Source organism: Sinocyclocheilus anshuiensis, unplaced genomic scaffold (genome assembly GCF_001515605.1).
Source record: "Sinocyclocheilus anshuiensis isolate Anshui unplaced genomic scaffold, SAMN03320099.WGS_v1.1 scaffold775, whole genome shotgun sequence".
Classification (NCBI taxonomy): domain Eukaryota; kingdom Metazoa; phylum Chordata; class Actinopteri; order Cypriniformes; family Cyprinidae; genus Sinocyclocheilus; species Sinocyclocheilus anshuiensis.
In genome coordinates, this window is record NW_015552614.1 from 557062 (window position 1) to 568189 (window position 11128).

At 42.1% G+C, this 11128-nt stretch overlaps 1 protein-coding gene across 2 annotated transcripts; it reads right to left on the bottom strand.

The window, feature by feature from the left end:
* Positions 1–1182: 1182 nt before the first annotated feature.
* Positions 1183–10431, bottom strand: LOC107665966 (uncharacterized). Of its 2 annotated transcripts, none has more exons than XM_016457051.1 (2): positions 6078–10431; positions 1183–1960 (listed from the first exon to the last, which is right to left on the bottom strand). In XM_016457051.1, the coding sequence occupies exon 1, from the start codon at positions 10278–10280 to the stop codon at positions 6084–6086; it is 4197 nt and encodes a 1398-aa protein (XP_016312537.1). In that variant the 5' UTR covers positions 10281–10431; the 3' UTR covers positions 1183–1960; positions 6078–6083. The 2 variants fall into 2 exon arrangements, with proteins under 2 accessions (XP_016312537.1, XP_016312536.1); XM_016457050.1 differs by having other exon boundaries at positions 1183–2067.
* Positions 10432–11128: the final 697 nt, after the last annotated feature.

The window sequence follows — 11128 nt, forward strand, 5'->3', positions numbered from 1 at the left end:
AACACACACACACATATTTATGGATTTATTACTAAAAAACAGTTAATTTAGATACTCTTTAAGTTACCTGACAAAACATTTTTACTGTTGGCCTATAAGAAAACTATCATTCTATAGGACTACCATGTGTTTGTTTTGAGTGCATACAGTGCAAACAAAACAAAAAACAATGAAATAACATCCATTAAATCTCTTCAAAATAAGATTCTCAACCTATAACTGAACATTCAAAGACTAGGTGATCTTTTTAATAGCTCTTACAAAAGGCAGCTGAGTGGGCCAATAGATTCCTTCAATGTTACTCGTGTACTATTAACATCACTGGATGTATAAGTGATTTTAATAGTGCAATGACGTGCATGTTCCTCTGAATGTGTTTTATTATGAGCTGAGGAGGATACTTGATTTATTAATCTTACACAATTGGATGTTCTCTTTATATAGTATCCACGTTATTCAGAAAAACGGTTTCAAAATACTCGGAAAAAAAATCTTTAGCGCACCAAGTACTGTATTTGTGTATCATAAATAAGTAATGAGTAAGTATCAAAATAAGTAGTATTATTTATTGTTATTTATTAAGCAGGTTGTAGCATCCTTATTTGTGTTCTGATTTAATGATAGAATATGTATCTAAAAGCTTTCCATAATTTTATAAATCATGCATAATTTGGGGTTTTTCTGTGCAGGGTCAAGTGGTAGCAACTTTTATGATAAAACAATATGTATTGGTGGATTTTTTTTATTAGTGTATGAAGTTTATTAAACTTTTGTTCTATTTCACATTATTCAGAAAAAAAAAACTCTGTACTGTATTTATACATCATAAGTAAGTACCATAATGAGTATCAAAATTAGTGTTATAATTTATTGTAATTAAGCAGGTTATAGCATCCTAATTTATGTTCTGATTTAATAAAAGAATGTGCATCTAATACCATATAATATTATAAATTATGTTTAATTAGTTTTTCCCCTACTGGGTCATGTTTTTAAGTGGTAGCAACTCTCATGATGGAACAATATGTATTGGTTATTTTTTGATTATTATTATTATGAAATTTTAGCCAAGTGTCATCATCTTTATGAAATTAATTTGAATATCACATGTATAATAAGCATATTTAATACTGACAAAAATGACAATGCATTCCTTCTAAAATTGGTACATAGATTTGCCTGCAGATCCATATACCTTTAATATGTGATCAATGTAACAAAAAAGACAAAAAGGAAATGAACAGGGAGGACAGATGATGGAAAATACAACAAAAGCAAAATACTGTGGAGGCAAAATGAGATAGCAACATGCCTGCACTGCAAACTGAGGTAATTGGCAACATAAGGATTGAGACAATTTTTTACAAGTGTTTTCAGTTCAATCATATCATCATGATTATTATTATACACTGACACTATACAATACTCACCAATGATCCATCTCTATAACCAAAATTCTCACCACAGTGAGAGAAAGCAGACTCTGTCTTACTGTCTCTCTCACACACACAACATGAACACCACACAAAATGTTACTCTTTCTCTAGCTCTGTTTCTCTTTCACACAAGCCATGCTTTACTCAATCAGAACTTGCTACTACCTACTACAGGTATAGGTAAAAAGGAGTCCATAAAAATGTAAAAATACAAACACTTTATACAACAAAATGAAAAGTGAACGAACAACATTTTCTCCTAATTATGCTGTGCTGGATGGGCAAAAAAATAGTTGCCTCAAAAAGTCTACAGACTACATATATAGCAAATGTTACACAAGTTTGCAAAACTGCTTTAAAATGTTTCATCTTTAGCTTCTGAACATTGCAAAAGTCACAGATCAGGAGGCAACACCGGGTAGGAATTGATGAAGACAGATGTGGGAAACTGTGAAACATGTCTGAGGAATTGTTTTTGATGAAGTGGCAGGAGGACACACTCCGACAGACAGACACAGAGCATCCTGAGAAGGAAAAGGAGAGAACAGATAAATCAAATTAATCTAATAATGATGCTTTATTTAGACTTATTTAGGTGTTTCATTAACTGTGCACATTTTGGCCATGTGGACTTTGAGAAAAAAAAATCTTAGTAAATTTAATTCGTCTACTAACAATGTCCTATACATTTGGAATTCATACATTTAGAATTGTAGATATATATTTTTTATTTATATTTTTTTCTGAACCAATAAATGCTCATCTCAAATTTAGTATAACAGCATTTGTGATGATAATTCAATTTTTCAATAAAAATGCTGCTTGGTCTTTCTTAGGCTAATTTCTTCAGCTTTTTTCTGCATAATATGACAGAGCTAGATTGGAAATTACACACAATTTAAAAGAAATTGGTAATACTTTATTTTTGTCACGGTTATGCTGCTGTGGCGGAATGAAGGAGCACGGAGACGAAGGAGTTGCAATATTCACATTCTTTATTATATCCGATCTGGAGAAAACACGGGGGAATCAGGAGACACACACGCAACACGAGGTGTAGACGTTTAAGACAGCACGAGGAACTAAGAAAAGGAAACACTTTAAATACACAAGGCATGACGAGGGGATGATGAGAAACACCTGGGATCAATAAACATAATAGGAACCGGAAACAGGAAAGACGAAATATGGGCATGAAATAGACATGGAGCACGTGGGGGGAGGAAAACACACACAAAACACGGAACAGAGTCTGACATTACTCCACCCTCCCGGAAGGCGCGTCCCGCGCCGTAACAATTCCACCAGGGAGCAGGACTGGGACATGGGGAATACCTCCAGTGCGGATCAGGCAGTCCAGGGTGCCATGGCGGCACAGGGAGCTCAGGGGCCATGGCGGAGCAGGGAGCTCGGGGAGCCATGGTGGAGCAGAGAGCTCGGGGCTCCATGGTGGAGCAGGCAGTTCAGGGCGCCATGGCGGAGCAGACAGTTCAGGAGGCCATGGCGGAGCAGACAGCCTTGGACTCAGCACTGTAGATCCCTATAGGCCCCCTCCCAAAATTCCTTGTTGGAAAATTTGGGCGGAGCAGACAGTTCAGGAGGCCATGACGGAGCAGGGAGCCCAGGAGGCTATGGCGGATTAGGAAACTCAGAAGGCCATGGCTGGACGGCCTCCGTGGCCTTGCCACTCGGCCCGGCCACTACAGCTGGGAACTCAGGATGCCATGGCCAGATGGCCTCCGTGGCCTTGGCCTCGCCACTCGGCCTGGCCATTTCGGACGGACCCATACTACCCCCCCCAAAAAAAAAATCCTTGGGGAGAATATCATCTTTAGAGGCCCTCTGTAGGCCTAACTCGGGAACAGTGGCCCTCCCTGGGCATGACTTGGGGACTGGAGCCTTTCTTGGGATGGACGTGGGAACTGGAGCCCTTTCTGTGCTAGACACGGGGACTGGAACATTCTCTGGGCTAAACTCGGGGACTGGAGCCCTCTCTGGGCTAAACTCGGGGACTGGAGCCCTCACTGGGCTACACTCGGGGACAGGAGCCCTCACTGGACTAAACTCGGGGACAGGAGCCCTCCCTGGACTAAACTCGGGGACAGGAGACCTCCGTGGGCTGGATTCGGGAGCTGGAGCCCACACTGGAGCGAGCTCTGGGGCTGGGGCCGGAGCCGACACTGGAGCGAGCTCTGGGGCTGGTTCTGGAGCACGGAGACGAAGGAGTTGCAATATTCACAGTCTTTATTATAACCGAACTGGAGAAAACACAGGGGAATCAGGAGACACACACGCAGCACGAGGTGTAGACGTTTAAGAGAGCACGAGGAACTAAGAAAAGGAAACACTTTAAATACACAAGGCATGACGAGGGGATGATGAGAAACACCTGGGATCAATAAACATAATAGGAACCGGAAACAGGAAAGACCAAATATGGGCATGAAATAGACATGGAGCACGTGGGGGGAGGAAAACACACACAAAACACGGAACAGAGTCTGACAATTTTAAGGTGTCCTTGTTACACAAGTTACTTGTACTTACTATTATAATAGCAATTAATTATGCATAATTACATGCAAGTAACCCTAAGCCAAACCCTAATCCTAACCCCAAACATATAGTAAGTACATGTTAATTAATATTACTCAGTACTTAAATATATAATTACACTGTAACAAAGACACCTTAAAATAAAGTGTAACCAAGAAATCGTTTTACAAATGATATTTATCTTGATTTTTGAAATTTTACCTTGAATAATTATAGCTTGAGTTTGAATACCTTGAAATTTCATATAAAAAAATGCAAAACGTTATAATTATTAAAACGGACAAGCTGTTTTTCCACACAATAAATACTGTTTTTGCTATTGATTTTTAAAAAATAATTATTTCAACTCTATATTTAGATTATCATAGTTGTCATATTTAATGTTGAAAATCTGTATCTGTGTCCGGTTAACAAAAAGAAAACAAAACATGAGTTGAAGCAACAAAAATAAGAAAAAAAATATTAGTTTTTTTATTTTGTTGTTTTTAATTTTGAAATCAACCCCTGGGACTCAAGCTCATAATTAAAGGAACACCCATGTCAGAAACTTTTTCATCACATTTTATATGTACTACTGTACATCATGCAGCTGTTGCAGCATAACATAAATGGAATGCCATGAAACAAAAGATTAGAGTAAGTCTAAATGATAATGCTATATGTCTTTCACCACAAACATTAAATATGCAGTCAATGACCATATTGCTTTCATCGCTGCAGCCAGTGCAGCAGACTGCAAAATCTCTAAAGTTCACTTACGAAGGTCCCTCTCACTCTCTATAAAAAGCTGCTGCAGCTTGTTGGTCCTCTGATTGGCCCCAGCAGCTGTTATCCTACTGCCTCAGCACAACAAATACTTTACTCGCCTACTGACCTTTCCACACATGTACACATGCTCTAGCTCACACTCACACACGCATACTGTTAAGTGCCAGCAATAGTTGCCAGTGTTTGGTATTTCTATGATTTTGTCGATGCGCATCATAAGAAAAACTATGAGCAATGGTAAAAACAACATCAACATCATACTGTCACTTGCAAAATCTTTGTGACATTCTCTTTTTGTGCATGAGACATTAATTAAGCTCATGCAAAAGTCAAGCAATCTGAGTCTTGTTTCCTCTCAAGATTTATTCCTTGTTACCTAAACATCTCAGAAAGTGTTTTACGTGCCACCATGGCCTTTATTTTGCTTACTGACACTATTCTTCAACCTTTGTCATGTTGTTTTGATTCAAACCAAAATAAATAAATAAATAAACAAATAAAAAATGTGTTGTCGTTATGAAGCAACGTCAATACACCACACAGGCATACTAAACCATTAAAAACATGAAAACCTGAACAAGTCTCAACTTTTCATTCATATTCAGGCCCAAGCACATGCATGTGTATTATAGACTGTAAAATTCATAACTTCATTCACATTCACTTTTTTTCCCACACAGTACTGCTACAAAACCCACATCCCACATAGATAAACATATACAGACACGAAAGCAGAAAGCAGGTATTAGACATGATACACTTTTCTTTTTTGTCTGTCTATATATATGTTTTACACCTAAATATTGTTAATATTTCTGACTTTTCTCAATATTAAGCAATCTTCACTCACTGTAAGGCTTGGGATTGAATACAAATCACTTTATGCCACACCTGAAAACGTATGAATTTAAGTGCAACCAAACATCAAACTGCATCAATAGCATCTGCAAACAAATGATGCTTGGCCTCTTTTTAAGAACGACATTCATTTAACTGGTCCCAATGTTATATTAGAAAAAAGGTTCAGATCTGTCATTGGGCTGGTACCCTTTCAAAAGGTACTAATGTACACTTAGGAACTATTACGTACTTTTAAAGTACTGATATGTATTATTTAAAAAAGTTACAAAGATGTACCTTTTAACTTTTGTGCCTAAGGGTACCGGCCCAGTGACAGCTTTGTACCTTGTTTTCTTAGAGTAAATGTACAGTATGAAGTCAATTCATCACACAATGAACATGTTCAACTAACGTTTGACAAGCTGAAAGTGTCCAGATACTTTTTGTCTTCATTTTTGAAGTGCAGTGGCTACTTACCTTCTGTTATCGATGCTCCACCACAAAGCTCATGGTTGTGCCATCAAAGGAGGGTGGAGCAACAATTCGGGCACCTTGCTGGGATGTAATACTGATGACAGGTTTGGTGGTGCTGCTGGGAACTGCGGTGCCTTGCGGGATCAGATACATGCTGCCCATCTCCACCACGTCCTCGCCCTCCAAGCAAGTGGATGACTGGGACTGGGGGACCGGGTGTGGATGGGGTGGCAGCAGGCTCGAGGGGTAGACCAAGTAGGTGGGGGGATAGGCTGCTGCAGGACCAAGGGTGACCGGCGAGACGGACACGGGCACTGGGGTGAGTGATAAAGGAATGTCCAAGTACTGACCAGTCTCGGGATGGTAAAAGCGCTGGGTGGCTGGCTGCATGGGCACAGGGGTGTCTACTAAGTAGTACTGGCCAGTGGCGGGGTCCAGCAGGAGCTTGCGCTGGATGTGATGCGGTGGGAGGTCTGTTGGCTGTGTGAGGCAGAGTAGTTGGGGTTGAGCGGCAGGTACAGCCGGCAGGGGCACGGCGTGGTGATATATTGTGGCCGTCTGACTATCAGGAGACCAAGACTCCATTACGATAGGTGATCGTTGCAAAGGCTGATAGGAAGGCTTTGGGTGTGAGCCCAATGCCTGTGAGGGTTTTGAATCTGAAGCGTGAGCTTTAACAGGGATTGTTAGGTAATTGTCAGAGTCTACTTGCTCTTTCTGGTGCTTTTCCTCACTTTTCAATTTAGAAGGACAGATTTTCAGTGACAAAGGAGCTTTATGAGATTTAAGGGTGTAGTTTCTGCTAGAAAACATTTGCTGAGCGCTGTCATTTGGTGTATTGATACATGTAGGTGCTTTGAGGTTACTGCCCAGACTAAAAATGCACTTGTCATTGAAAGAATCTGCCCTTTGGGTTACTAACTTAGCTGTGTCTTCCTGGTCGTGAGAACCTGTTGGTATACACACTTTATCCTCGTCAACACCAGAACTCGAGGTCACGGTCAACTTTTCAGCGTGCAGCTGCAAGCTTGTGTCTGCTTTTCCATATTCGTTCTCAAAGTCCGTTTTGGTTGGGACTCCTTGCTCCTCTCGCGTAATGAGCGACAGCACGTGACTGTCCGTGATTGGTCGTGGGGCTTGCGTTTTGCGCTTCCATTCGTTCCTATCAAAAACGTACAGTTGCTCCATAGTTTTCACAGCTGCCTTTAACTTTTCAAGAGCTATTTGATTTGAAGCCTTCGACTCGGGTTTCTTCTCGTTGCCTTCTTCAGCTTTTTCTGGTTTTTGTCTTGCCGCTTTAGCGTCACTTTTTAAGCTAAACTCTGGCTGTTCAGTCACAGGTTGCTTAGTGCATGGCAATCCAGGTGCGGTGCGCAAGGTTTCACTTTTAGCAGCCCACTCTGAGAGATCTGGGGATAATCTCACTGTTTCACCCACACTCTCACCCACGTTAGCAGGCTTGGAAGGTTTTGTGGCATTGTTTCTGTTCACAGACTGGCATTTTATTACCATTGGTGAAGGAAAGGGTTTCTTGTCAGGTCCCCTATTAACATGCTTGCTCTCCTCTCGTAATGCTGTGGATGCCGTCCCTGATGAACCGCAAGCATTTTCTAGTGCTACAAACCGATATGAGCTTTTTACCAATTTGCGCACGTCTCTAACCTGATGAATAGGTGTCTGGAACTTACATTTACTATCTCTAATATCCCTCACCATGAAATGCGGTACTTTGTCTGATATGGTCGACAAATGGCTTTTAGATTCGCTCGTCGCCTTTTTAGTGTTGAGGTTGTGATGGATATTAGGCGTTAACAGACTGGTGATATTGAACTGATTGCTTTTGTTTTCTTTAACACTTCGCAGGCGTATTTTGATTTCGGGGGCTTTTTGACACTGTGAGGTTTGGTCTGTGTCCGCAGGGCTATGGAGCTGGCCAGAGCTCAGTTTTTCGCACCCTCCCCCATCTGACTCTGCAAGATCTCCAGTCACTTTCATATTATGTAATGAAAGCCCGGCAGCTTCCTTTTCCTTAGGCATAAGCTGCGAGCTAGGGACATACAAGTGAGACATCTTAATCATCTTACTACTCGCGCCCTCAACACTTTCACTGCTTTCCGTCGCAGGTCTAATTGAGGTGTCTGGCAGAGGCGACTCCTCCTCCAGTGCGCACTGAGATTCTCCCTCACCTTGTGCTTCCTGCTCTCCATCTTTCCAGGTTTTGAAAGCACTCTTTTGGCTGGGGGTCAAAGGAGTCTTTAGTGGTTCGCTTGGGTCTAATTTAGAGGTCGTTTCTGGGTCACAGGGCGACTCAGTGATTTCAGCAGCATGGGAACATGGATTCTCTTCTGGCTGGTCTGTTGCATCACCGAGTTCCTCTTCAGAGTGTCCTGAGGCGGTTTCTGAAGTCTGCCTTTGTAAGCCCTTCACAGCCTCTTTGCAATCCTTAGCATGAGGGGAGACTGATGGAACAGGATGTGTATCACTTATTTCACCTCTTTCCATTTTACGCTCTTGCTCAAACTGCATTTTCTTGGAAATGACATTTTTCAAAAGACTAGAAGCAAAGATGGCTTTCTTGTGGGCGTCTTCCAAGGATTCACCGAATGGGCTTTCTGCTTCACACCCCGCTTTGGCTGGCGTGGTGCCCGTAACATCAGCTGAGGAACTTGACATTATGGCATTCAGAGCGCGTTTCGCGCGCCTCTCGCGCGCAGGTATCCCGGCACCGATGTTACAGTTGAAGTTCGAGGTTTCAGTAAGTGTGATGGTTTCACCCGGCTTGCTTCGTAACTCTATTTTCTTAGACGCCTGCTGCGAGTTCAAGTTATTTTTCAGCGACACTATTTTAGTTTGAGGGCTAGGTGTATTGGTTTGAACCACGTCTTTTATGTTTGTACACTCGGTGCTTTTATTGACCTCCATAACAGGCGTAGAGTTGTTGTGCGCCTCACGTGTCAAATTGCCGTAATTTAAGTCGACGAAAGCGGACCATTTGTTAATACTCAGTCCGTGTTCTGACATAGATGACTCACTCGAGCTGCTCAAATTTATGGCATCAAAGTAAGGACAAGCCAAACTCCGGAAGGAACGCGCGGTGAGGTTACGCACCTCTTTATCAGCATCATCCAGTTCGCTGACGGAACTGGACGCGCCACTGGAATATTCGTTGATGTCTTTTCCCCTCAGTTTGCTCGCGAGGTGCTGGCGACCCGGAGGTGGGATAAAGTAGCGGTCAAACATGGTCTCGCTTTTGGAGTCAGAGCTTTTGAACGAATAGTGACTCCGCTCACCTGCACGTCTGGTGTGAAAGCGGACATTCCTCTGTCCCAAAACACCGGCAGGGTCGTTGACCGCGCGCGAAGAAGTTTTGATTGACAGGTGAAAATGTCCGGCCGAATTTCCATGCTGTCCAGCGCCTTCATCCGAGCTGGCACATTTATCGGATTCACAAAGTTCACTTTCGGTGCTGACCAGAGCACCTGTGGCGGAAAGCTTCGCTGCGCGTGAGGTGGGAGGAATTTGATTGCCCTTGGACTTGCTTTGGATTCTTCCGAGTGTCGTCTCGTCGCTGTCAAACGATGCGTAGTCAACAAATGAATATACCAGATTATCATCCTCGAAATCCCAGCAGGATCCGCGTCCAAACTCGTAATCCACGTCGTGATCTAACTCCGTTAGCTGAATCTCGTGCGTCGTTATATAGTGTGACTCTACGTCCGCTACGCTCGCGCTGTCCTTGGATTCGCAGCGACTGTTCAAGTACATGTCGGTGTATTGTAACTCCTCCGTTTCATACGACTCAGACTTTGGATCTTCGGATTTTACATCGGTTCCCGCGTCCACATAATGATCTATCAGCGGAGCGCGCTCTCCACAAAGTCCCTCCGAATGGCACTTTCCCGCGTGGCATGCTTTCGATGAACTTTTATCGGCATTTCCAGTCTCCTCTCGCACTCCAGGACTCTTCATCCCGGCGATGGATGCATCGCCTTTACATTTGAATATTGCCAGTTGGTTCCCTTCGCCTGTGAAAGTGACTTTTACTGTCTTTGTGCTGTCTGACTTCTTGTCCGATGGGTTGCCCAGGTCTACATAATTTGTTTCGCTGTGATCGTCACATTTGCAGTGCTCTTTAGTGTCTGCCAGTGGCTTTTTTAACGGTCCAGTGTCCTCTCTAATCGAGATGGCCGTTTGAAGTGTCTCCATCTGCTCTTAACGGCGTCCCGCACGGAGATCAGTGGGTGTTGCCTCTGACACCGGACCGCAGTACGGTTTGTGTGAGTGAGTGAACTGGTCCTGTGCGTGCGCGAGGGGCAAGTGACAAGTGGGCGAGGGGAGACGCTGCGAGGACGATAGAGGGAGGGGAGAGAGAGAGAGAGAGAAAGAGTTGTCCACTGAGTCTCACTGCACAGGTATGATCCCCTTACCGCTAATCATAGGTCTAGTAATGATAATGACGTAATGCTATAAATGATGACTGCATAGCTGACATTAACTTGACGCTTTTTTAGATTGTCCTCTAGGCAAGGGCAACTATGGACTTAAACTAATACACATAATTATATTTCAGGATGTCTGGAAATATTTCGATGTTAAGGGGTTTAGACATTGGGGAATACGTGAGCAATTTATATTTATAAAAAAATATATATATATTTTTTAATTGAAAAATGCCATATCCCATATTTTGCTCACAAAATTTCAGTTGAAGTTTAAAAATATCCATAAACCAGCCATGAGAATTATTTATGTATTTAATGTATTAGTAAACTATTATTTACTGTTGTTGTTAATTATATTATTAAACTATTACTACACTAATAATTAAACAAATTAAATAAAAGAATAATGTTTTTGCTTATAAAAATCCTGTAATGGATTGAACAAAAGGCATTATAGTGCATTAGTACAATCTTCAGGACTGTGTGGAAATGTATTGAATATAGTTGTTGCCGGTAGCATCATAATGCATTATTTCGTGGAAAAAATCCTTGATAATTTTTCTTTGATAGGTGGGATTCTCTTTAACGGCATGCCTTTAAATTTGGCTCCCA